Source organism: Panulirus ornatus, chromosome 5, assembly GCF_036320965.1.
Source record: "Panulirus ornatus isolate Po-2019 chromosome 5, ASM3632096v1, whole genome shotgun sequence".
NCBI lineage: Eukaryota > Metazoa > Arthropoda > Malacostraca > Decapoda > Palinuridae > Panulirus > Panulirus ornatus.
The window spans coordinates 10,675,293-10,702,784 of record NC_092228.1 but is presented as its reverse complement, the minus strand read 5'-3'; the positions used below and the strand labels follow the sequence as shown (position 1 = coordinate 10,702,784).

Below are 27,492 nucleotides of genomic sequence, written 5' to 3'. Positions count from 1 at the left end.
AGTGCCTTGGTACTAGAGTTACCCCCTTGAAATTCTCTTCCGTTTTCTGAAGTAGATTATCAAATGCTTGGGAGGTCATTGTGGTCACAAGTAGTACCTGGGAGGTCATTGTGGTCACAAGTAGTACCTGGGAGGTCATTGTGGTCACAAGTAGTACCTGGGAGGTCATTGTGGTCACAAGTAGTACCTGGGAGGTCATTGTGGTCACAAGTAGTACCTGGGAGGTCATTGTGGTCACAAGTAGTACCTGGGAGGTCATTGTGGTCACAAGTAGTACCTGGGAGGTCATTGTGGTCACAAGTAGTACCTGGGAGGTCATTGTGGTCACAAGTAGTACCTGGGAGGTCATTGTGGTCACAAGTAGTACCTGGGAGGTCATTGTGGTCACAAGTAGTACCTGGGAGGTCATTGTGGTCACAAGTAGTACCTGGGAGGTCATTGTGGTCACAAGTAGTACCTGGGAGGTCATTGTGGTCACAAGTAGTACCTGGGAGGTCATTGTGGTCACAAGTAGTACCTGGGAGGTCATTGTGGTCACAAGTAGTACCTGGGAGGTCATTGTGGTCACAAGTAGTACCTGGGAGGTCATTGTGGTCACAAGTAGTACCTGGGAGGTCATTGTGGTCACAAGTAGTACCTGGGAGGTCATTGTGGTCACAAGTAGTACCTGGGAGGTCATTGTGGTCACAAGTAGTACCTGGGAGGTCATTGTGGTCACAAGTAGTACCTGGGAGGTCATTGTGGTCACAAGTAGTACCTGGGAGGTCATTGTGGTCACAAGTAGTACCTGGGAGGTCATTGTGGTCACAAGTAGTACCTGGGAGGTCATTGTGGTCACAAGTAGTACCTGGGAGGTCATTGTGGTCACAAGTAGTACCTGGGAGGTCATTGTGGTCACAAGTAGTACCTGGGAGGTCATTGTGGTCACAAGTAGTACCTGGGAGGTCATTGTGGTCACAAGTAGTACCTGGGAGGTCATTGTGGTCACAAGTAGTACCTGGGAGGTCATTGTGGTCACAAGTAGTACCTGGGAGGTCATTGTGGTCACAAGTAGTACCTGGGAGGTCATTGTGGTCACAAGTAGTACCTGGGAGGTCATTGTGGTCACAAGTAGTACCTGGGAGGTCATTGTGGTCACAAGTAGTACCTGGGAGGTCATTGTGGTCACAAGTAGTACCTGGGAGGTCATTGTGGTCACAAGTAGTACCTGGGAGGTCATTGTGGTCACAAGTAGTACCTGGGAGGTCATTGTGGTCACAAGTAGTACCTGGGAGGTCATTGTGGTCACAAGTAGTACCTGGGAGGTCATTGTGGTCACAAGTAGTACCTGGGAGGTCATTGTGGTCACAAGTAGTACCTGGGAGGTCATTGTGGTCACAAGTAGTACCTGGGAGGTCATTGTGGTCACAAGTAGTACCTGGGAGGTCATTGTGGTCACAAGTAGTACCTGGGAGGTCATTGTGGTCACAAGTAGTACCTGGGAGGTCATTGTGGTCACAAGTAGTACCTGGGAGGTCATTGTGGTCACAAGTAGTACCTGGGAGGTCATTGTGGTCACAAGTAGTACCTGGGAGGTCATTGTGGTCACAAGTAGTACCTGGGAGGTCATTGTGGTCACAAGTAGTACCTGGGAGGTCATTGTGGTCACAAGTAGTACCTGGGAGGTCATTGTGGTCACAAGTAGTACCTGGGAGGTCATTGTGGTCACAAGTAGTACCTGGGAGGTCATTGTGGTCACAAGTAGTACCTGGGAGGTCATTGTGGTCACAAGTAGTACCTGGGAGGTCATTGTGGTCACAAGTAGTACCTGGGAGGTCATTGTGGTCACAAGTAGTACCTGGGAGGTCATTGTGGTCACAAGTAGTACCTGGGAGGTCATTGTGGTCACAAGTAGTACCTGGGAGGTCATTGTGGTCACAAGTAGTACCTGGGAGGTCATTGTGGTCACAAGTAGTACCTGGGAGGTCATTGTGGTCACAAGTAGTACCTGGGAGGTCATTGTGGTCACAAGTAGTACCTGGGAGGTCATTGTGGTCACAAGTAGTACCTGGGAGGTCATTGTGGTCACAAGTAGTACCTGGGAGGTCATTGTGGTCACAAGTAGTACCTGGGAGGTCATTGTGGTCACAAGTAGTACCTGGGAGGTCATTGTGGTCACAAGTAGTACCTGGGAGGTCATTGTGGTCACAAGTAGTACCTGGGAGGTCATTGTGGTCACAAGTAGTACCTGGGAGGTCATTGTGGTCACAAGTAGTACCTGGGAGGTCATTGTGGTCACAAGTAGTACCTGGGAGGTCATTGTGGTCACAAGTAGTACCTGGGAGGTCATTGTGGTCACAAGTAGTACCTGGGAGGTCATTGTGGTCACAAGTAGTACCTGGGAGGTCATTGTGGTCACAAGTAGTACCTGGGAGGTCATTGTGGTCACAAGTAGTACCTGGGAGGTCATTGTGGTCACAAGTAGTACCTGGGAGGTCATTGTGGTCACAAGTAGTACCTGGGAGGTCATTGTGGTCACAAGTAGTACCTGGGAGGTCATTGTGGTCACAAGTAGTACCTGGGAGGTCATTGTGGTCACAAGTAGTACCTGGGAGGTCATTGTGGTCACAAGTAGTACCTGGGAGGTCATTGTGGTCACAAGTAGGACCTGGGAGGTCATTGTGGTCACAAGTAGGACCTGGGAGGTCATTGTGGTCACAAGTAGGACCTGGGAGGTCATTGTGGTCACAAGTAGTACCTGGGAGGTCATTGTGGTCACAAGTAGTACCTGGGAGGTCATTGTGGTCACAAGTAGTACCTGGGAGGTCATTGTGGTCACAAGTAGTACCTGGGAGGTCATTGTGGTCACAAGTAGTACCTGGGAGGTCATTGTGGTCACAAGTAGTACCTGGGAGGTCATTGTGGTCACAAGTAAGACCTGTGAGTGAGACGGAGGTGGTGGCGAGAGGTGGCCTACCCTTCACCAGCAGCCGTGGTGTTCCCAGCTGACGCACCCTTTACTGAATTCCTCCACTCAGAACCTTATCTCAGTGTGGCAGCTCGAGACCCGCTGGGAAACATGATACCTTAGATCGATTGACCTCATGACAGAGAGATCTTATGCCCTGCATCTCTCACCGGTGGCCGAGGGACTGCATCTCTCAAGCCATCAGTGAGAGACCTTATCCCCGAGTGAGAGACGAGTGGATTGATTACCCTGCCTTCTTACATTGTAATGTTATTATTGTGGCAGAAGGAAAAAAAAAAGAAGAAGAAAAATTCGTTATTGTTTTCTTTGTAGTTTTGTAAACAGTGTCAGATACTGCCGCCTCTGAGGGAAGGAGGGAGGGAGGTAGCAAGGAGTGAAGGGATGGTCATTTATGATGTCGTGGCTACTTTGATTTATTCACTGCCTTTTCCTCGTTTAAATGTTTTCCTCTCATATCATCTTGGGGGAGAGAGAGAGAGAGTAGAACAGTAATCGCACGTCAGGTGAGGTTACTCCCAACTAGGGAGAGGGAAGACATAAGGAACCCGACGGAGACACCTGCGTTGGGTTCATCATTATGCTAGGCAGGCTGCGCGGTTACCTTGCACTGGGCAGGATGTGTGTGTGTGTGTGTGTGTGTGTGGTAGGGGAGGAGGTGGTGTGTGAGATAGGGGAAGGTTGTCTGCAGAAGGTGGATTGTATATTGTTGCAGGCGTTGGTGGGTGTAGGATCCCAACAGGTGGTGGGGAGATGTACGAAAGATCTGGGAAGGTGCTGAGGGGTGTGTGTGTGTGGTGGTAGATGTTGTGGGTAGGTTGTGCGATAGTTGTGGTATGTGAGGCGTGAGGTGGTGGCAGGGGGTGTATGTAGTTGAAGAGTTGGGAGTAGGGTGGCAGGGTAGTTGTCGTTGGGGATTGTAAGGTTGCAGGGTAGTAAGCGATGATGATAGGGTGTGTGTGTGTGTTTAAGCGGAGGTTGGGGGAAGATAGACGTGTTTATATGGCAAAGAAGGTCATTGCTGGGTATAATGTGTTAGAGGGCGGATCAAGGTGGTATGTGTAAAGTCTCAGCAGGTGATAGGGTACATATGGTCGATAAGATCTGGGTAGATGGATGGACGTATGGAGCAGGGAAGGTTTGGTCAGGTGGTGTCTCGATGGGAAAGATCCGGTTGGATGTTTGTGGAAGGGAGCTGCTTGATTTTAGGTAGAGGTCACGTATATATGTGACAGATGTAGGTCTTAAGGGGATGACACGACGTATGTGGTAGGGAGCGACGTGGGTGGATTGGCAAGGTGGAATAGGTGTGGCTAAGTTGTAGATGTACAATGGAACCCGACTGAGGATTTCCGACTGGTCATCCTGAAGGCATTAGTGAACTTGTTGCTACAATTGAGTCTCGTAGAGAAGACGCGCATCACCCCATAATGTATTCCATGTCTGCCACTTGCCTTCATTAAGTCAAGATCTCCGTGTGATGTGACGTGAAATCCTCCCCCCCCCCCCTGAGTCACAAGGAGGTTCCTAAATGTGACGATGCTGCGCTGCTATAGTTCTGTCGCCAGCCACTGCTTGGGTTGCGTGGAACCTCGAGGTTGAACACGAGGATGTTTATGGTTAAATCATGGTGACGTATTGTCTCGCCGGCGTGTAGAGTCACTCCTTCACATTAATCGTAACAGAATGTATCAGTGTTGAGCACTGAGTTTGTGCAGTATGCCAGTCGAAGGTGATGTGAGTGATACCAGGATTGATTTTGTATGTTTATTTAGGACGTGGGTTTCGCCTCTGGGCCACTCTAAAAACTCCATATAGCCGAGTGCGCCCTACGAAAGTTGTGGATGTTGTGTAGGCATTTAATGCATCGACCCTAGGAGTAACTAGTGAGATTGGAGACACCTCCTCTGTCTTAGTCAAAGCTTTTCGCTTTACCAGCTCTTCTCCTCTCTCGCTTCTCAGTTGTTAATTGTTTTGGACTCACGCCTCTTGTTCGCTGGGACTGGTTGGTCGTTTGCCTTCCCTCGCTGGATCGCGTCACACCCAGCTTCTCACTGCGCTCCACACAAAAGCCTATTGTGTGAGCACCGTCAGCTTAAGCATGCAATGGTGAGGGGAGGTCTTGTTTCTTAACATCTGCAGGGGGAATATGACTGTCTGATGAGTTTTCCCAGCTCCCTAGAGTATCTATGAGGTCGTTATTTAACTTAAGACACATTTACGGTCGTTTCCCTAGGAACGACCTTCATTTGAGCACCTGTGCCGGTGATTGGTGCCTTTTTGTTTTCATTTTGGAAAGAGGAGAGGAGTGAGGTGCGTGGCCGTCGTAGAATTTAGCAGGAAGCGAAGAAGTCGGAGGGGAGGTCCACGACGTTGGTGCCGGCCACGTCCCCGTTGGAGCAGACGGCGTCCCTGAGGAAGGGGTGGAGGGTCGCCGAGTCTACCACCCACCGAATGTCGCAGTCGCACACCAGAGGGTTGTTGGTCACGTCCACGTAGTGAGCCAGGTCCCCGGCCGCATCCGACGCCTGCAGATGCTCCAGCAGCGGCCGGAAGGTCGCCTGCGGGAGGAAGGAAGAGAGATGTCATCTCGTTAATTTTGCATCCGGCGATGGCGAGGTGAATTCAAAGCATTACATCTATAGGGTCTTAAAATCAAGGGGGATTTAAAGACTTTTCGACGATGGAATTGGAAAATGGTTCTCTTGGATAGAGGCAAGTCGCTCAAGGTAAATAGCTCTAAAGCTTAACGGTGTAGCGAAAGAAACAGACGTCACAACTACCCATCCTCGAGTTGCCAGCAGCCACACAGATATCATGTTCATATGGTACCAAAGGGAACACAGATGTCAAAGTTTTCATAATGCTGGTATGCATGTAACTTGTGACAAAAAGAATATACATGTATTTTTACTTTCACCTTTCCAGATTTATCCAAGTATCGCTCAGATTTTTTTCTCTCTCTTGCAAGCAGATGTGTCGTCATTTCAGCCGCGGATCATGATTCTTGACGACAGCCATTCAAAACAGTACTTTCGCTGCAGCGAACGGTACGTGCATTAGGTAGTATACCCCGTCGTCACTCTCGAACTTGTGAGTGTTCGTACCTGTGAAGATGAGGGAGCTGGGTGATCGAGATGGTAAAAGAGGAGTCGGCTAAGCTGTGTGAGAGTGGGCGGGCCGAGCCCAGCCGGGCACCGTCCACACTCACCCGCAGCATAGCCTCTCACACACCTTCCTCACCTCCGCCCACTGACGCTTTCCCTAGTGTGGTGGGTGAGGAGGCGGTACGCCACCTCACAGACGTCGCCATTCGCTGCTTCGAACGTACTGCCCTTTTATTTCCTCCACGAATACGTAGCGATGTTACAGTGATAAACCAGACAGAACTGTACGATACCAGACAGAAATCGTAGTGCAGGAGCAGCAGTGGGCAAAACATGCCGTCGGACAGGGATGAGGAAACAAGGAAAATAAAGAAACTCCGGAGATTTGATACCGCTGGGAACCTCTCCCTCTATGTGTTGCTGGAGGGACCTATCATCCGCTCCAAGGCGGGGATGAAAAACTATCCAGTCTCAGGCGGCTGGCGGTCCTCAGGGATGAAGAACTATCCTCCTCACTCTCAGGGCTGACGATCCTTTAAATGGTCCCGTGTTTTAGCGGGTGCCCGCGAGCCTTGATTTAGCCAGAGAGAGAGAGAGAGAGAGAGAGAGAGAGAGAGAGAGAGAGAGAGAGAGAGAGAGCGCAAACATACCCGCAAGAATGTTATGCCTCGTAGTGGCAGACGATGAGCAGTGGACTCGTCTGCGCTGGCGTTAAGGAATGGTGGTATATATACCAGTGAACGTGCAGTCCGTCTGCGAGAGGTCGGAGCCCCCCAACCCCATGTTAGCGTATCGTCGTTACGGCCGGGCACGTTGAGAAACCAGGTAATTGCACGGGACATTCCCGTGCGCGTTCTTATGAGCACGGATGAAGCGGCGTAGTTTTGTGGTTGCGTCATTCATGTCGCACAAAGTATGGGCGGGTCATGGGTTTTGTTAACCTGTTCCCACCGTCGAGGATGGAGTAGTTTTCTGTTATCTCCTCCAGCCATCGAGGATAAAACGGCGTTGGTTTTTTTGTTTTCCTCCCATCGTCGAAGATGAAACAGCCAAATGTCTTTTTTTCGCATTCTCAGAACTTCGGATGAAACAGGTCGTATTTTGCCTTTACCTTCTCACAGACACCATGGAAGTTGCGACGGCACGTTGCCCCTTGCTACGGCTCACACATTAATACGATACAAGTTAAAAAAAGGAGTAGAGCCACCTTGTGTCTTAACAAAATGCCAGACTTCAAGTGAGTTTTGGACCGAAGAGAAGAATGGGACGCTGGCAAACCTCCACCGTCATGTTTGAGGACCTGGAAGTGATTATTCAGGGTGACGTGTCCGCCCAGACTATGCAGGTGAAGAAATAAGACAGATAATGGATGTTAATCGTTCGGGGCGGTGATCCTCACGCGAGATTACTTTACAGTGGCCGCCTTCCATTAACGTGCATTTAATCGTTATGACGAGCATAACTGCATCTGTTACCCTCCATCCCCCCAGCGAGAGAAGAAAGATGAAGTCAACGCCAGCTTTTTTTTTTCTCTCACTCTTAAAAAGACATATTTTCTTGGTTAATTCGCAGTCTTGAAATTGCTTTTAACTCACTCGGTCAGAGGCTGTGTGACCTTTTTTTTTACCGTCGCCTGGCGTCCGTCGTGTTAACTGTCTCTCCACGTTACGATCTTCTCTACAACTGTCTGGTTTTGATCATATTTTGGCTAGGGTTGGACTGGAGCGATGTGGTGTACCGGGGTCGACGTGTGCTGTCTTTGGACTGAACCAGGGCATGTGAAACGTTCTGGGTTGAACCACGGAAAGGTCTGTGGGGCCTGGATGTGGATAAGGGAGCTGTGGCTTCCGTGGATGGTCGCCCCTTTGTAGATCTGTGTCCAGTGACCCACGTCATCCGTCCACTGTCCAGGGACCCACGTCATCCGTCCACTGTCCAGTGACCCACGTCATCCGTCCACTGTCCAAGATGACGTCATCTCCGTTAACTGTCAATATTCCGTCCGTTTTCACCTTTCAGTCTGGTGCGAAATCACTGGGGACGATGACCTTCCCCATCGCTGAGTTGGGTGACCTTGATGGTATCCCATGCTGGATCGTTGCTCTTACTGAAGACAAAAAGAAGGTTAGTCCTTCCCTTAACTTCTCCGAAACTTACTGGACCGGCTTGGACCAAACCTAGCGAGGATGGACCGTGGGGTGGTCCATTTTACCTGACCGGCTTGGGGCAAACCTAGCGAGGATGGTCCGTGGGGTGGTCCATTTTACCGGACCGGCTTAGGCCAAACCTAGCGAAGATGGTCCGTAGGGTGGTCCCCTTTAGAAAAAATGTGTCCCGTGACACCAGCCATCGCCACCACCCAAGGTGGGTAGCTGCCGTTACTTCACAACAAAGAGGAACCATAAACCTCTTCGTTTCAAGTCAGGATGGGCGCTGACGAGATCATCCGCTGAACGATCGTGCGCTCTATTACACGGTCTTGTATTTAACGTTCGGGTATGTTGCAGGATTTTTTTTATTTAGCTGCTTAAGCTACTGGGTTGATATTTGAAATGAGCGTGGCATTGAGGGAGTCCCATGTCGATATGATTGCATCCGACGGCTGGTTCCGTCGTATGGCAGCCGCTGCGAAAACGGAAATATATTCGGTCTGCCGGAGCGTCTTTCGTGTTTTATGCCAAAGCAGAAATATATTCGGTTTGCCGCAGCGTCTTTCGTGTTTTATGCCAGGTGTACTTCGGGCAGCCTTGGAGGGAGAAAACGTGGAGTGAGTTCCCGCCGAAACTCCTCATTCAACCCGAATAATGGCAAATTGTGCCAGAGTTGAATGCCATTAACATGGTACGGAGGCATCGTGTATGCTGCATGATATCGGCCCAGCTCAGGGAAGTGGCAAGGCAACGCTGTAGCTGATGTAGGCTACGCTGTGCTTATCATCTAGGCTTGGAATGATGTTCCAGAATGGGAGGGCAAAGTGGCAAGTGGTGATGATGACGTGCACGTACGCTTGTGGTTATGGACTACCTTCTTGTCTCTCTCTCTCTCTCTCTCTCTCTCTCTCTCTCTCTCTCTCTCTCTCTCTCTCTCTCTCTCTCTCTCTCTCCGGCATGCTGCTGCTCTTCTTCTTCTTCTTCTGCTGACCCACTGGCGGAAATGATTGCGTAAAATTGACACTAAAGCCTGGGAAGATTCGAGGCAGAGTTTCCCCCAGTGATGATCTGTGGGACGGAGGGTCTTTTTCGTTTAGGACGCGCTCGCTGTGGATTTAGATCGGGTAAATTAGGTTCGCGTTATGACGTGAAGGACTGAATTGGAATCGAGGGCGGTGCGCGGAATTTCTCGCACGTTTGAAGAGGCCGCGGGAGAGACCTCTTTTGTTTTTGTTTTGGCGATGGCATCAAGTTAGAAGTATCCCTGATCAAGCAGTCCGATTGCTTTGAAGTTTTAGGACAGGGGTACTTGTGTGTCAAAAAGACGGGCCGTGTTCGACTTTTAGGGTCTGTCTACCTCCTACCGTCTTAAGAATATGGAGCCAAAAAGAAGCCAATTTCCAAAGTCCTTCAGAGGGTAAGGTTTGTAAGTTATCATATGGCCCCGTGGTGGGTAGTACAAGTTAAAGGGTGATTCGATATATGGGCACCATGTCGTCGTGCTGATTTGAGAAATAAGGGGCCACAAGGGAGGGAGGGAGCGAATTTTCAGACACACACATGATGATAGTTGGAATTTATGCACTCAAAGTAATTGTTTCCCAAGGGGGTAAAAAATAATGAGTAGATTTCACATTACCTCGACTGAGGAAGAATCGTTTTGATGATTTTTTCTTTTCCTTTTTTTTTTTTCGTTAAGGAAATGATGGTGGGTCAGTCTTGTGGTTCAAGGTACTCCACACGTTGTGGAGTGGCCGGCTCACGATGGATGATATCGTAATCGTTTCTTTTCTTGAGGACCTTTACTCTTATTATCTGTGGAGTGAATGCTCTCCTCACCCTGACCTATGCCACTGTGCCTGAGGTCCTCCCGTTACCGTCGTGCGGTGAGCCGTGGTTATTATCTCCGATGGGATTACTGCAAGGGGAGGTGGTAAGCAAGGTTAGGGGCACGTGTGACTCCTGAGGATGCGGCGTGAGGCGCAGGAGTGTGTGTTATAGGCCTTGGGGGTGGGGATGCGTAAGGCCTGGGAGTGAGTGCGTAAGGCTTTTGAGGGTTGCGTGAGGGCCTAGAGGTGCTTGAGGGCCTGGGAGTGCGTGAGGCCAGGGAGTGCGTGAGCTCAGCACTCCCTGGGTACGTGGTGTAAAGGGTGCATAAAAAGCAGGGAGTACCTCGGGACACCGAGTCCGCTCGGGGGTATGTGAATAAAGCACCAAAGATACGTATCCAGAAGGGCCATCATCATGTGCATTGGAGAACGTGTATGGTCGTGGGATTATCTTCCGCTCCTGACGAAGGTGTTCAAGACTTATCGATCGTTGGTTATACAGCGTGACGGTGACGGCCTCAGTTGATGACGCCGAAGGTCGGGGGAAGCGAAAACCCAAGTAACCATCCAGCCAGACCAACGTATGAGCAACGCACCCACAGACACCGTGCGTCCGTACACTCCATAGCTGTCCCCGTCACTCGACCGCCCCTTTCCCTCTTCCAACCCCTGCCTTCCTCACCCAAGCCAGTTAAGTTAGAAAGTATTGCCTGAGGCTGAGAGAAGACGCCTTGCAAGGTTTCTGCAGATGCGTAAGGGTTAGGGGGATGCTTAAGACCAGGGGGGTTGGGGTGTTGCTGGAGGTCACGAGATGCGAAAGGTGAGGAATGCCTGAGGCCAAGAGGTTGAGGGAGCATGAGGCTTGGGGGCTACGGGAGGCAGAGAGGTATGAGGAGGCTAAGGAGGTCATGAGGTAAAGTGTGTGTGTGTGTGTGTGTGTGTGTGTGTGTGTGTGTGTATAGGAAAGTATGAGATGCACGTGTGTGGCTAGGGGTCCGGCATTTTCCATAATCCCCAGTGAATTACTACCAGGGTTGCGAGGGACCGGGTCATTCTAACGACTCCGTGCGCATGTATTCTGTGCGTGAGGTTCTTGCAACAGATGGGTCCCTGGCGTGAGGTGAGGCGAGGAGACGGCTGCATATCCGGGTGGGTGTGTTTTTTGTGTCGCCAGTTGCGGACCCCCTTCTTTGGGAAAGAACGTAGACCTTCAGCAGCCCCGATGGACGCAGGTAAACTACCCTTCACTGTTTTCCCTTCATAGTTTTCTGAAGTGGGTTCTCTTCCCAGACTCGGCTCGTGGACCTAGTCGTTTAAGTGATTGTGATCTGCTATCTCTCGTCACGCGACCGTGCCACCTTGGGCGTCGCCTCGTGGCTGCGTGAACGTAGCTTTGGACGTGTTATGTGTGTGTGTGTGTGTATGTGTGTGTGTGTGTGGGACCGTCAGTGTCAGGATGTGGGCGTGACCGCTGGTAGCGTCGTGTCCCACCGCCCGGGCCAGGCCCTCCTGCCTTGCACGTCTTGCTCGTTGGTGGGGGAAGGTTAGAATTGTTGCCTCCAAGCCCAAGGCCTGATGGAGGGTGGTGTGGGGGAGCTTTACCCCGGAGGGAAGGGAAGGGGACGGGAGATTGTGGGTGGATGGCACTCCAGACCAGGGAAGCGGGGAGTTGTAAGAAGAAGGGAGAGACAGGGGAGAGAGAGAGAGAGAGAGAGAGAGAGAGAGAGAGAGAGAGAGAGAGAGAGAGAGTCCCTCCCTCTGTCCGTCCGTCACCCGCCGTGTCTGCGGGCAGTGGGAGGAGGAGGAGGAGGAGCAGCCCGCGTCTCCTTGATCTTTGACTCCGCCAGCGTAGTTTGTTCTTGTGGCGCTCGTGGCAAAGTTCACTGATTGATAAAGACTCGGTCCCCAGACAATTGCTGGAGTTTTCCTCATGAACGCCATGGATGTTTTTGTTTGTGTTTGTGTGTGTGTGTGTGGGTGTGGGTGTACATATGTGTATTGTTTATGTACGTGCCGGTATGTGGGTTGTAGTGCATGTGTGTGTGTGTGTGTGTATGGTTCTGTGTACGTATGAATGCGTGTTTGCATCTGTTGACGTTAAAGTGTGTGTGTGTGTGTGTGTGTGTGTGTGTGTGTGTGGTTCTGTGTACGTATGAATGCGTGTTTGCATCTGTTGACGCTAAAGTGTGTGTGTGTGTGTGTGTGTGTGTGTGGGGAGGGGATAGGGGCCTCATATTTTGACTGAAGGTTTTTACTCCTATATATCGGAACCTTTGTTTTGGCTGGGCAGTCACTGTTCACATCTGCCAAACTGTGGTCTAGTCACTTGAAAGGTCTTCATCATGTCACCCCGTGATGTCTCTCCAGTCGTCCTTAGTTGAAGTCTCCTCTCTCGTCCTTAGTGGAAAGAAAAGTATGACCCCCCCCTCTCTCTCTCTCTCTCTCTCTCTCCCACGGTAACCTAACTCTCATATGATTGTGGTGCCTTCGGTGTTGGCTTCCTCAGATTCGTGTCTCTCGTAGTTCCTTGTGCTTCCTTGAATGTGGAGACCGAACTCGAGATCAGGTTCTGTCGTATTTAAGTAGGTCACAGACGAAAGTCCACATCGAGGCTGAGCCTCGACTGTAATACGGCGAGGTTAGTGGAAGGGGAAGAGGGGGAAAAAAAAGGAGAGACAAGGGAAAGTACTTACGAATTTTTCGAGGAAGTGGAAAACTCGTCGTCTAGGGTTTTATGATAGTGTCTGAACGGCTTGTTGACTGTTTCCTTACCGTTGTGTGGTATTTGAGTACTGTTATGATATTTGCCGGCAGACGATTTTGCCTCCTTTACTCTCTCTCTCTCTCTCTCTCTCTCTCTCTCTCTCTCTCTCTCTCTCTCTCTCTCTCTCTCTCTCTCTCTCTCTCTCTCTCTCTCTCTCTCACCCAACTTGGATCTGTGACGCCTGGTTGAAAACAACATCGACTCTGAAGTCCCTCACTCACTCACTCACTCACTCACTCACTCACTCACTCACTCACTCACTCACTCACTCACTCACTCACTCACTCACTCACTCACACACACACACACACACACACACACACACACACACACACACACACACACACACACACACACACATTCCTGCATCTTGTTCTCGTCATGATGATATTCATATTTGAGGCCTTCTCTCACTGTTGTCCCGTTCACATTGCATGCACTGGGGTGGATCACCGATCGTCCACGTATCCCACCAGCTTTTGAAGTGTGTCTAGGTCCCTGTAAAAGCTGATGACAGTCCTCACCATTGTAGAAATTACTATCTCCCACGACCCCTGGCTGGCATCATCCATGAACATATATTTTGTGTACATGTGTCCAGTCATTGTGGTAAGTCACTTTCAGAGACCCCTCTGCTGAGAGAGAGAGAGAGAGAGAGAGAGAGAGAGAGAGAGAGAGAGAGAGAGAGAGAGAGAGAGAGAGAGAGAGGGGTGGGGGTGCGGTGATGAGTGGTAGGTGGTGGTACCTCACCTCTGGCAGGGTGGTGAGCTGGTTGCCGTTGAGGAAGACTCCTGACGGGAGGGTGCCGGAGAAGGCGCCGGGGCTGATGTCGCTGATGCTGCAGCCGTCCAGGTACACCACCCAGGGCCTGGTGGACGAGGAGGGAGAGAACACTGCGGTGAATAACTCCAGGATGTATTTAACCTGTTCCCTCCTTCCCTCCCGTTAGATAACTCGCTCCATCATTGGTCGAGTTCGAACCCTTGTCTCGAAATTTTGCCCTCCTCCTCCTCCTCCTGCACTCCCTTGCCTCCCCTCCCGCCACCCGCCTTCGAGACCCGTCCATGAGCAGAACGCATGTGATGATGATCCCCTGAACAGGCCGTCCCAAACCACGTTGATAAAATCCGGTTTTCTCCCCGAGCCGAAGGTCGCGACTAACGGCGTTATACATTAACATTTTCCCTCCAAGTAGACGTCTTTCGAGGAAGAGGGGGTGGATGGACGAGGTTGGGAGGGGGAGGGGTCGTTTACTCCCCCCTCCCTCCCTTCCCCTCCCTCCCTCAATCTAAACTAAGAACGTCCCGTCCGAGGCAGGGAGGGAAGGTGGGGTCATCTCCACCATGTCCTGAGGTTTCCTCGACCTTGGGGAAACAGAGTCGACGTGGCGCAGATGACAAATGTTGTCGTATTTTTGGGTTGATGATGAAGAACTTGATTCCGGTTAGTGTTATGGCTCCTGGTGGGGAGGGATGGGGGTTGTTTGGGGTGAAGGACAACCCCTTCTGGTATCATGCACTCCTCTGCAGGCAAGAGGGAGGAAGGGAGACTCCTGGAGACAAAGGGATTCATGTACGATTTATTTAAGGGGGAAGGGATTGATGGCTTTAGGTATTGGGGAGAGTGATGATTGGAGAGAGGCGGTAAGTGGTGTGGGGAGAACGACGATTGGGGAGAGTGGCGATAGTCGGTATGGAGGAGAATGACAAGTTTCAGGTTTGGTAAGAAAGATGTTAGTGAGTTTGATAAGAGGGACGGTTTTGGCTTTGGCCAGGAGCAGGACTTGGCCCACTCTGCCAGTATCTCATTCTAAGGTCTGGACGTAGACCATCCTGCGAACCACTGTTGCAGATGCATAGCTGGTGATACCAGAGGAAAGTGATGGCGATTCATCAGTAGGGGACACAGGGCAATGACGAACAGACGTTGGTGACGATATATATATATATTTTTTTTTTCAAACTATTTGCCCTTTCCCGCATTAGCGAGGTAGCGTTAAGAACAAAGGACTGGGCCTTTGAGGGAATATCCTCACCTGGCCCCCTTCTCTGTTCCTTCTTTTGGAAAATTGAAAAGATAAACGAGAGGGAAGGATTTCCAGCCCCCCCGCTCCCTCCCCTTTTAGTTGCCTTCTACGACACGCAGGGAATACGTGGGAAGTATTCTTTCTCCCCTATCCCCAGGGATAACGATATATATATATATATATATATATATATATATATATATATTCAGTGTTGAGGAATTTAGACTTCTCGTACATAGGGGAAGTGAAGGGAAAGATGGATGGATAACTCTGTCGACCTTGGCATAATAATTCGTCTTTGCCGACGTCATTTAAGCCAACCATCGCTTCCCCGGAACACCGAGAAATTATTTAGACTTAAAACATTCGGGGGATCTTGGGCTAAATCGGGGGTCTGGTTTGCCGTGTCCCGCTGGGACCTCACTTTGTCTGGAAAGGTAGATTTTCTTCCTTTTCCACGGAAACCCACCCCCCACCCCCTTTTTTTTTCTCTCTCTTTAGTAACATCTAATAATAGTAGACGTCCAACATCGGGTGGCCGTGTTTCGTCAGGTTTCCATTTCGTTTCCATCTTCTTCCAGTTCTTTCAGTGGTTTCTGATATCGTTCCCATGATAGCACAGCACCCCTCCACACACACACACACACACACACACACAAGACGTCTTCGAAGGACGGGCATCAGAGATCGGCCTTCGTCGTGCAAACTGCTTGTAACCCAAAGCACATTGCAGTTGCGGATAAAAGAAAAAAAAGGATCTTTTATGAAGAAGTGAATATGAGATAACGGACGTCGGTATAGGTTTTCCGTCGACCCTGCTTGTAATTCAGTCTTCACAACTTGGTAGCGTATATTTCTTGTTATTTCTTATCCCAGCTTCAGTGGATTGAAGCAAGGCATGTGAAGCGTCTGGGGTAAACCATGGAAAGCTGTGTAGGTATGTATATTTGCGTGTGTGGACGTATGTATATACATGTGTATGGGGGGGGGGGGGGGGGCATTTCTTTCGTCTGTTTCCTTGCGCTACCTCGCAAACGCGGGAGACAGCGACAAAGTATAATAAATAAATAAATATTTCTTATCCCCCTCGAGAGCCTCCTGCCGATGGCGCAGCTGGTGTATGACATGTTATTTACCCGAGTCCTTGCTGTGGTGGACGCCGACGCCCGTGCGGTGAGGCAGGTCTCTCGTCTCGGGAGGGGTTCCTTCGCGTTGCGCTTGCTTTCAACGCCTAAAATCACGTTCAGCGCCTCTGCGTCTTGCCGAGGGTTGGCTTGGAGGCAAGAAGTGGTCGTGTGTTCTGTTATTTCTGTTTATCTTTGTGTGTTACGTTTGCACCGGCCAGATCCGCCATTTCACGGTAAATTTCCCGGCGGCTTCATAACGTCGTTTACGAGGCCAACAGGACCATGGCGGCCAGGGAGGCGGGCCGGCCCAACGGAAGGTGAGCAACACGCCCGCCCGCCCGCCCCCGCCTTCCCCCCTAGGAATAGCCTGACTGGGAGACACACACACACACACACACACACACACACACACACGCTGCTGACCTTTTGCTTTCTCTCTCTCTCTCTCTCTCTCTCTCTCTCTCTCTCTCTCTCTCTCTCTCTCTCTCTCTCTCTCTCTCTCTCTCTCTCTCTCCACGCACCTCCCCCACCTCCCCTTGTGTCCGACGCCTGTCTGGCCCTCCAAGGTCGGTGTCCGGGGGGCTGGTGGGGGCTTCGGGCCGCTGGTCTTAGGAGGTGAGGTCAGAGGCGGCCCTCAAGGCAGGGAGAGAGAGAGAGAGAGAGAGAGAGAGAGAGAGAGAGAGAGAGAGAGAGAGAGAGAGAGGATGGTGTTTTCTGGTGGTTGTGAAGAAAGGAAACACCAGGTTGTCATCATCTCTAAGGTAATGATGGTGAGAGATGTCATCTTCAGACGTTGCGAAGGGTGATGATAGTGAGGGATGTCATCTTCAGACGTTACGAAGGGTGATGGTAGTGAGGGAGGTCATCTTCAGACGTTACGAAGGGTGATAGTAGTGAGGGAGGTCATCTTCAGACGTTACGAAGGGTGATGGTAGTGAGGGAGGTCATCTTCAGACGTTACGAAGGGTGATGGTAGTGAGGGAGGTCATCCTCAGACGTTACGAAGGGTGATGGTAGTGAGGGAGGTCATCCTCAGACGTTACGAAGGGTGATGGTAGTGAGGGATGTCATCCTCAGACGTTACGAAGGGTGATGATAGTGAGGGATGTCATCCTCAGACGTTACGAAGGGTGATGGTAGTGAGGGATGTCATCCTCAGACGTTACGAAGCAGATGCAGAGCCCCAGAGCGATCTTTATCGTAAGTGTAATGATGGTGGATCATACGTCACTGCTGTGGCATTGACTTGGCTCTTGAGTGGGCAGAGAACTGCATTTATACGAATTCTTTGTCGAGGAGAAACGGCTTCGGATTGCCGGCCAACAGAGGGCGAGGATAACCGACTTCGGATTGCCGGTGAACAGAGGGCGAGGATAAATGACTTCGGGTTGCCGGTGAAGAGAGGGCGCGGATAAACGGCTTCGGGTTGCCGGTGAACAGAGGGCGAGGATAAACGACTTCGGGTTGCCGGTGAACAGAGGGCGCGGATAAACGACTTCGGGTTGCCGGTGAACAGAGGGCGCGGATAAACGACTTCGGGTTGCCGGTGAACAGAGGGCGCGGATAAACGACTTTGGGTTGCCGGTCAACAGAAGGACTAGACGAAGTGTTTAGAAAGTGAGAGATTTTTCCTGTGGTGAGGAGGAGGGGGAGGAGGGGGAAAAAAAGAAGAATAACGGAGGTAGAAGTCCTGTTGTGTTGTTGGCCTCGAGAGGCAAGCCGAGCCCGCCTCGGTGATGGGGACCGTGTGTGGGAGGCTTGGGCAGGCCAGGGAAAGTGGCGAGTCTCGGGTCGCCGGTGGTGAGGTGTGGCTAGTAGGGGGAGGAGGAGCATGGGAGAGGAGACGGCCGATTAATGGAAGTGGGAATATTAGTAGAAGGGGAGGAGAAGCCACTAAGAAAAGAGAAAGGGTACGTAGAGGTTTGGGGGGGGGGAATATTAAGTGGGGAAAATTGGACGATCTTAGAAGGTGCGCAAGTGTTCGTAAATCCACAAGATTGGATGAATCCCACGATTCCATTAAGGACGTTTGTAAATTTACAAGTTTGGGTAAATCACATAATACCTACCATTAGCCATGTGATTGTAAATCCGTGAAATTAACTAAACTCACATGATTGCAGTTCCCGTAAAATCACATTGGAGGTAAATGTGAACCATATGAAAACGAATGAAAAAGTTTTGTAAATGTAAATGAAAAGTTAGATAAAAAAAAAAAATGAGGGGATGGGCAATTGTTATGAGTGGAGTGTGATCATGAGACAGAGAATGAGGAGTGGGGTGTGATCATGAGAGAGGGAATGAGGAGTAGGGTGTGATCATGAGGCAGGAGACCGGGAATGAGGAGTGGGGTGTGATCACGAGACATTGAATGAGGAGCGGGGATGTGATCACGAGACAGGAGACAGGGAATGAGGAGTGGGGTGTGATCATGAGACAGGAGACAGGGAATGAGGAGTGGGGTGTGATCATGAGACAGGAGACAGGGAATGAGGAGTGGGGTGTGATCATGAGACAGGAGACAGGGAATGAGGAGTGGGGTGTGATCATGAGAGAGGGAATGAGGAGTGGGGTTGTGATCATGAGACAGGGAATGAGGAGTGGGGGTGTGATCATGAGAGAGGGAATGAGGAGTGGGGGTGTGATCATGAGACAGGGAATGAGGAGTGGGGTTGTGATCATGAGACAGGGAATGAGGAGTGGGGTGTGATCATGAGAGAGGGAATGAGGAGTGGGGTGTGATCATGAGAGAGGGAATGAGGAGTGGGGTTGTGATCATGAGACAGGAGACAGGGAATGAGGAGTGGGGTGTGATCATGAGAGAGGGAATGAGGAGTGGGGTGTGATCATGAGACAGTGAATGAGGAGTGGGGTGTGACCACGAGACAGTGAATGAGGAGTGGGGGTGTGATCACGAGACAGTGAATGAGGAGTGAGGGTGTGATCACGAGACAGTGAATGAGGAGATTCGCTCTTTCTCTGTGACTTACTGTGAGGTGGAGGCGGCGAACCATCCGTCCTGTATGCTAGTGAGAGGGTTGTCGTGGAGGTCGAGTCGGGTCAGGCGACCCAGGTCCTTGAAGGCCTGCGGAACGATGCTGCTGACTTGGCTCCCAGTGACGCTCACCTGTACACACACACACACACACACACACACACACACAAGGTGTTGAACACTGTTAGTGATGGTACGAATAATAAGGGGGTTTGGGGGGGGGGTTGGTTTGTAGTACATGGGTAAGAGACACATTGACGTCCGTTAAGCGTGAGGGAGAGAGGAGGAGGGTTTCGTATAGACATGGTGATTTGATTTAATTCGTGAGGGAATTCGTAAAGAGAGCCTGGAGGTTTTACGAAAGTAGTTTGGTTACGAGACTCGAAAATTGCGAAACAAAACACGGTAAGACAAGAATATCAGTGTCTCGATTATCTTGATAAGGACAGGAGGGCATTTAATTGTTGCGTAGGAACTGTGGCGCTGGTGGGAAGGAACTGTGGCGAACTTCGAAGGAGGCAGAAGTGGTCGAGGAGTATCGGCGTAGCTGTTGTGGAAGACTTGGAAGGTTGGTTCACAAGAGAGTGAGTCGGTGTAAATGGGAAAGGGGGAGGTGGGGGCAGAAGCCACAGTGAGGATGAATCTGCAGAAAACGGGTGAGTGAGGAACTGGCAGTATCTTGGGAGGGTGTGGGTTGGCTGGTTTGAGGGAGGTCGTGTTAGTGACGCGGTGTCTGGCAAATATCAAATAAGAGATGTATTGTCCAATTGATAGATTGATGGTGTAGACAGGATGTGTCTTTTATATAGACATGCACGTTTTGTGGGAGTTGAATTAACTAATTTTAGTAGTGATACGTTGAATTGAAAATTTATGCACGAAAAGTTCGCCTCGGTATTGAGCATGGTTTTGAAAGTTGGGCCGAGTATAAAGTTTAGGAGCTGACCCCCTGCATGTTTAGTGTCGTGAACACGACTATGGATACGACCTTTAAGAATGGACAACACGACCCTTTAGGACTCATGTCGTAAGCCATGTTCTTCCTACTCATGGGTCGTATCGTCGTGCTTAAGAGTCGCACCGTCGTGCTCAGGGGTCGTACCTTTGTGACCAGGAGGTTGGGGAGAGAGAGAGAGAGAGAGAGAGAGAGAGAGAGAGAGAGAGAGAGAGAGAGAGAGAGAGAGAGAGACAGAGAGAGGTTACCTGGGTCAGGTTGGGTGCCGGTCCCACGTGGGAGATGGTGTCCAGCTTGGTGTTGGAGAGCAGCAGCTTGTATAGGGAGTGCATTTCACCCATGGACTCAAAGGGGAAGGAGGTGAGCTTATTGGCATCCGCGATGGTCAGTTCCAGCATGGACAGTTCGTTCCCTGGTGAGGCGAGAGGAAATTAGTCATGGAACTGGTAAGGGAAGTGTTCCTGGATTGGTACTGGAATGAGTCATGGAACTGGGTAAGGTAGTGGTCGTGGAATGAGTAAAGAAATGGTTGCAGGACTTCCACAGTGTCATAGGATGGGTGAGGCATCGGTTGTAGAATGGGTAAGTAAATGAGGGCCGAATGTGTAAGGGAATGGTGGCAGGGAATAATCATAGAATAGGTGGGAAGGAATGGTCGTAGAATGATGGTAAATGAGGTATGGGAAATTATCGAAGAACACCCAGAGGGATTGTAGGTGGACAGGTTTAGGCGAGCACTTGCAAAGATGTGTCCTGTGTGAGGGAGTTTTAATTATCCAGATCTTAAGGCCACACGAGAGAGCCTTGGAGCGAGAGGTACAAGGACATCAATCCAGTGGGGCTGGGATGATACAGGAGGCAGTGTTGGGGTGACGCTGGGGTGGGGCAGATGAGAGTCTGATTCTGATTTACTGGGCAGGGGAATCCCGCCCGTGTGTTGGTCCGAGACGCATCCTAATCTGCAGGCATTTTGGTAGAACCTTGCGTGTAGACCTTGTAGGAGGAGCTGCGTGTGTGTGCGTAGAAAGATTGCGGAAGATTCGAAAGGTTGTAGATGAATGTCAAAGGTGGAGGGACTTGTGGAGTATGCTGGGAAGGGGGAAGGGGTTTCTTGTGTGGAGGCTGAGCTAATTTGAGGCTGGGGTAGTGAGAGCTTATCTTCCCTTTTTTTTTTCCTCACGAGGGTGTGAGGAGGCCGGGAAAAACTTGCTCTTACGTAGATTATTGCCTGTTGCAGGCTGCTGCTGGATGTAGCGCTACCTACCCCCGGGTGAAGGTGGAGGTACGTGGACCAGGCACGGCATCTCTGGGTTCGGCTGGGATGTTCTTGGTGGGAGTATTATTCTGGGAAGAGAAGGTAATAGCGTTTATGGAGTCGAGTGGCAGTCGACTCTCCTGGGAAAGGTATGGTGGATGAGGAAAAGCTGGTAAGGAAAACTGGAAGCCAATGTTTTGTATTCTTCTGAACTCGTTCCAACAACGTCTTACTCAGGAGGACGCCTCTCCTGAAGAAGACCTCGTTGAAACTGGTTGAGGAGACTGAACTCCTGGATTTTGCTTTCAGTTTCCGCTCCTGCCTTTTACCCTTCATACATGCCTTCGTAAGGAGAAAGCGATGAACTGACAGCCAAGGAAAAGGTAGAAGGGAACACTGCTGGGGCAGTGGAGATAATGATACAGGGGGAAGATGTGGTGGTCATTGGTGGGGTGAGAGGTTTGAGATACCATTGTAGGGATGGGGTTTAATGTGTGTGTGTGTGTGTGTGTTTGTGTGTGTGTGTGTGTGTGTGTGTGTGTGTGTGACAGTGTAAGCCAAGAGAAGGCCAACCCTGCATGAGATAGAGAAGCAGGAAGTTTGATGGCGTTCATGCTGGCGGAGGAGGTGACTTTACATGTTATTAGGTAAGGATAGGGGGAGCAGTACGTTGTCATTGTCGGTAGAGAGGAGAACGTGGCATAACGTCAGCGATACAGGGGACCGGGGATCGTTAGTGTAGGGTAGGAAGCGACAGACAGGGTTTTAGCAGGTTACACACTGATTACTGCGATGAATCCAGGAGGGAAGGCCCCACTGTCTCTCGTCTCTCACCGGCAAAGGCCTGCGGGTCGACCGTGGTGATCTCCGTCTGGCCGAACCAGACGAACATGAAGGTGGTGCTGCCGAAGACGTTGGCGGGGATTTTCTCCAGCGGGCAGCGGCCGCTCAGTTTGACGATCTCGAAGAACTGGAATGACGAATCCGGCATATCGTGCTGGAAAGAACGCGAAGAAAAAGAAGGAAATAGCGCCCATCCGGTGGATGGGAGTTGGGACGATAGAAGACGTCGCTTCCTCGCGAACGCGTAAAAACTTTGGAATAATCAATGAATCAGATTTAAATAAAATTTGTCAACAGTTTGATAGTTCAGGATGCACGGTAAAGGGGGGGAAACAAGATTGTTTTGCTATAGACTTCGACTAGGAAAACAAAAGCAATTCGTAAACGGGAGAATTACACCATCGAAGTGGGACTGACGACTTCGAGCGCGACCAAGAGCTTTTGATCTTTACCGAGAAGGCGCTGAGGAGCTGGGCGGAGGAGGTGACGGAGCTACAGTCCATGATCAGTCCCGGGGTCTCGTCCCGGCATTTGCAGGGATTGATGTTCCCGCTCGAGGGACACGACGCCCACACCGACGCCCACCCCAGCACCAGCACCGCCAGTACCCTCTCGCTATACATTATCCCTGCGGGGGTAGAAGATGATGCGTGATACAAAACCTCGTTTGGGACAGTGCGACTCTTGAGCCCGACTGTACGACCTTTTGAGTGCGATGTCCAGGGTCTTTGACCTAATCCTTGAGGGGTCAGGTCAGAGGCCAGGGCATCATACCCAAGGGTCGTGCTCCAGGGTCGTACCGTCGTGCTCAAGGGGTTTTAAAGTAATGATTTGATCTACTGATCCGACGCGAAATTAGAGACAGACGCGGCTCAACACACAAGCTGGAAGCACCACTAACTTGCTTGGAGTCGGGTAGAGCCGTGCACTGACTGTGGACGGCGTCTGGTGCCTGGCAGTCCGCGGGGTCTCCCTATTAAGGGGTGGCCTTGCTGGCGTCACATGGGAAGTGGGAGGTGGTGGGTCAGCTGGGACTGGTGGGTGGGTGGGTGGGTATGGGACACGCTCGCGCCCGCGTCCGGTCTTGGTTTGAGTTCCTATCTTATCACCACCTGGCAGAACACACGGCCCCAGCCACCACACTCACACGTGCAGAGAGAGAGAGAGAGAGAGAGAGAGAGAGAGAGAGAGAGAGAGAGAGAGAGAGAGAGAGAGAGAGAGAGAGAGAGAGTTTGATTGCTTGGAAGAGTGCAAGGAGGAGATGTACCCATTTTATACACTAACTCCTAGGGGAGGATGAACAGGTGGGTTGACTGTGGACCAGGATTCTAATCTATGTGCTCGATTCGGGGCGGCCCGTCAATGCGTCACGGTCTTTAACGCCAACCGCTACACCACTGAGATCCATGATATATATATATATATATATATATATATATATATATATATATATATATATATATATATATATATATATATATATATATATATGGATCTCTAAGGGATTGTCAGTGCATGTTCGTGTACATGTGCTACATTTGTATATGTATGCGCGGGGTTGCTTATGAACGCGTGAGGGGGGTCCCGGCGGGGAACGCCTCCCTTCCTCCTGCTGGCTGCACGTTCTCAGGCTGAGGGAGATAAATGTGCCACAGGTCCCCCCATGTTGTCACACACACACGCACACACACACACACACACACACACACACACACACACACACACACACACACGTACCTTGCCAGGGTCATACGTGGGGTCGCTAGGGTAGATGGATGGGATGCGGGTGTTTGGATGGTCTGGGAAGCCGCTGTAGGTAGGTGGTTTGGGGAGCTGGGGCGGCGCTCCTTTGGTGAGCGTTTAGTTGTACGGCGGTGTGGGTGGCCTGGTGGGGGTGTTATGACGTGTGGGTGGCCTGGTGGGGGTGTTATGACGGGTGGTTGAGTGTGTGGGTGGCATAGCGTGCTCTGTGACAGATGGCACTCTAAAGTGGTCGGGTGGGTCGGTGGGTGGCGTGTTGGTCGGCCTGAAGATTAGTTATCACTGCTGCTGTTGGCTGTGCAGCAAGTGCGGAGGCGTCAGGGGGTTTAGGGGAGAAAGAATACTGCCCACGTACCTCCTGCGTGTCGCAGAAGGCGACTTAAGAGGGGCGGGAGCTGGGGTCGGGGCTGGAAATTCTTTTCTCCCCTCCTTCTGTGCCATTTCCCAAGAGAAGGAACTAGGGGAAGGAGGCAAATGAGGATCCATTTCCCTCAAAGGTCAGTCTTCTGCTCTGGACGCTGCGTCGCTCAAGCAGGAAATAGCAAACATGTATGAAGGAAAGTGAAGCGCGCGCACACACACACACACACACACACACACACACACACACACACACACACACACACACACACACACACACACACACCGGACATCGCGTGCAGTATATAGATATTTTAGGTGGCCTGTTGTGGCCCGCGGACCGCCTTTTGTCGAACCCTTGTCTTTAGTACCCTACGGACTGAGAATGGTCATCCGGAACTTTGAAATATGTAATAGATCTTCGTAAAGATCAAGTGAATTCCTTTTTGTTGTTTACCGTTATTAAAAGATGGTAGTCTTCGTCATCGTCCATATGTATCATTCTCCGTGCAAGAGCTTGACCCAAAAATTGCACCGTTGCCTGTTGGGAGCCAGACGCGCGTGCGGTATTACACAGATTTTTGTCTTCAGAAGTTCGCTCTTTCAGCGAAGAATCTTCGGCTGAACTTCTGACGCCGCCTGTAGCTGGTGCTCTCTCTCTCTCTCTCTCTCTCTCTCTCTCTCTCTCTCTCTCTCTCTCTCTCTCTCTCTCGAGTTAGAGCTTCCCTGGGCGTCAGAAGGCCCAGCCAGAGAGGCACACCTCGTTCTGGGACGGTCGCTGGGAGCCGGCGGCGGGTAAACACAAAGAGAGTCAGTCATTCGCGGGCCCTATCGTCCAGGCTCCTAGTAAGGTGGACACCGGCCTTAACGACGGCGCGTTGGTTGAGGTCATGAGGTGCGCTGAGCCTCAGAAGGGAGGGAGTAAGTGCCGTCCGCGGTCGCTGGCGGTGATGGTGGCTACGCCACCACCTCAACCCTGAGAGAGAGAGAGAGAGAGAGAGAGAGAGAGAGAGAGAGAGAGAGAGAGAGAGAGAGAGAGAGAGCATAGTCCTCAGCTCCTGATTACCCAAACCTTCTCATCCCTCATTATTCACCTTCTGTGTACGAGGCAGTGCCTCCCAAGATTTCTCCCTGTGTGTCTTTGCTTCCCCAAACGTCTTCTTCTGAGGAGTTACCTGCATGTCTCATACGTCCTCACTCCGCGTCTTCACCACTGCTTGACTCCGTATTATCCTGTCGTGTGTTCAGTGTACTTTGTTATCATCATGTCGCTGTCGGTCATCATCCTACAGTGTTGTTCCTCGTTATCTCGAGCTCTCTCCCAGCCCCTCCTTGTCCTTCGGTGTCTGACAAAGGACTTGAAGCCCGGGAGGAGTTCAAAGGCGTGTTTGTCTGTTACTTCGTTTCCTCGTGGGCTGATGATACGTGTGTTTCTGTATGAGAATCCATGTAATGGTACAGCTTGTGTATAGAATTAGCAACGGTACCAGGCAGGTTCTGTCTACACTCTGGCCGTGTCTCGCCGACACCCAGCTTTGTTAGAAGTACTCCCATTTGTATACATGTGTATTTTTGTATAGATATCTTTGCGCCTTTAAATGTCTTGAGTCAGCTGCTGTAGCTTGCTGTTCTCTCTTGTCTTTGTTCTGTCTCTCCTAATTGTAGCTCTGTGGGCCCCTGTCATCAGCAAACACAACAAGGCTAACGCAGAACAATAGTTGAAGGGAGGGAGGTATGGCCCCCTTCCCTTGCCGTGGCGTGCTGGTATTCGTCGGCCAAGATGTTTATGTTGGGTCATTAATCTGGACAGGTATTCAGGAACTGTTGGGGTTATAGAAAGGTAATGTTTTGGGCGGAGGGCTGGGTGTGAAAATGGCCCCTTGGGCAAGGTTTGAGCCTGTGTGTCTGTGGTGTGGGTGGCGGAAAGGTTAGAAGGGCTTGGGTGTAGTGTGGCTAGAAGGGTCTGGGTTTTGGTGTGGTTATAAGGGCTTGGGTGTGGCAAGGTGTGGTTATAAGGGCTTGAGTGTGGTGTGGTTATAAGGGCTTGGGTATGGCAGGGTGTGGTTATAAGGGCTTGGGTATGGCAGGGTGTGGTTATAAGGGCTTGAGTGTGGTGTGGTTATAAGCGCTTGGGTGTGATGTGGTTAGAAGAGTTTGGATGTGGTGTGGTGTGGTTAGGAAGTGTGTTTTGTTTGGGCGTGGTGTTGCTCGAAGGTTCGGGTGTGGTATGGTTAGAAGGGTTTTACGTCTGATGTGGATGGCTAGGGGAGAAAGAAATGAAGTTCTATCGATAAAGATGATCCAAACTTTGGGACTGAAGTAAAGAGAGAGAGAGAGAGAGTCTGTGTGTAACATTACTTCAGTATTCCACTCAAGCAGGTAATGAATGTTGATGTGTCTTCGTCTTCTAATATAGCTGGTATCAGACGAGATGGTTTTGGACTCTTACTTATAGTTCTGAATTATGATAGTTCGAGAGGTATACCCGCTCTGTTCCCTGTTCATGGCAGAGGTTTACCGGTAGCACAAGGTTTGCTCGCTCGTTGAGCATCGTATTAATTCCAGGGGATCGGAAACCCTTACCTGTACCTGGACACCGTTTTACGTATCACTCCGGCCACATCGGGTCATCACGCTGAACCTCATAACGAAGACTTGCTAAAGGTACCTCAAGGCGCCCTCCTCGTCACGCTCCCGGTAACGCAGACACGGTTGGGTGGTCGAGGTGTACACTGTCACGTCGGGGAGGGGTAGTAGGTGGTGTTGGCCTCGGGCTCTGGCATTGTCTCAGGGTTCTCTCATTCTTCTTCCTGACCGTCACGCTGGCGTAATGACGGACGTGGCGAGTTTCAGGGCTCGAGTGGAGGGAGGGTGGATGGGTGGGGGTTTTTTTGTATTGACATCTACGCTTGTACGTAGATGGTTGCTACCTCTACATGGTGCATAGGTGGAAGGCACCTTTTTTTTCGTTCAGTCCATTGGAACACCATGGAGCGACCTTTGAGCACGTCTGTGAGACCTTACAGCACGACGGTGCAACCCTTGGATCACGACGGTACGACCCTTGAGCACAACTGTACGACCCTAGAGCACAACGGTGCAACCCTGGGTCACGACGGTACGACCCTTGAGCACGACTGTACGACCCTACAGCACGACGGTGCGACCCTTGAACTTGAACACTCCTGGCATGACAGCACGGTAGGTCACCAAACTCATTGGTCGTACCGACGTGTTCAAGGGTCGTGCCGTTGTGCTCAAGGGTCGTACCTGTTTCCACACGAGTTAAGAATGAAAGTAGTGGACGTTGCACTGATTGAATGCAACACATTCTGTGAGCTTCCTGTGAATGCAA

At 50.8% G+C, this 27,492-nt stretch overlaps 1 protein-coding gene across 1 annotated transcript; it reads right to left on the bottom strand.

The window, feature by feature from the left end:
• Positions 1-4,718: 4,718 nt before the first annotated feature.
• On the bottom strand, positions 4,719-23,072 carry LOC139748312 (oplophorus-luciferin 2-monooxygenase non-catalytic subunit-like). Its single transcript, XM_071661337.1, has 7 exons — positions 22,918-23,072; positions 22,469-22,644; positions 22,008-22,170; positions 20,167-20,330; positions 18,959-19,095; positions 13,566-13,683; positions 4,719-5,526 (listed from the first exon to the last, which is right to left on the bottom strand). The coding sequence occupies exons 2-7, from the start codon at positions 22,637-22,639 to the stop codon at positions 5,299-5,301; spliced, it is 981 nt and encodes a 326-aa protein (XP_071517438.1). The 5' UTR covers positions 22,640-22,644; positions 22,918-23,072; the 3' UTR covers positions 4,719-5,298.
• Positions 23,073-27,492: the final 4,420 nt, after the last annotated feature.

Coding starts and splice junctions, on each gene's coding strand:
- LOC139748312 (XM_071661337.1), bottom strand. CDS start 22,639: ATGTATAGCGAGAGGGTACTGGCGGTGCTGGTGCTGGGGTGGGCGTCG. Junction 20,331..22,007: donor CGACCCGCAGGCCTTTGCCG/GTGAGAGACGAG, acceptor TCGCCTCACCAG/GGAACGAACTGTCCATGCTG. Junction 13,684..18,958: donor TTCGCCGCCTCCACCTCACA/GTAAGTCACAGA, acceptor CTCGTCCACCAG/GCCCTGGGTGGTGTACCTGG.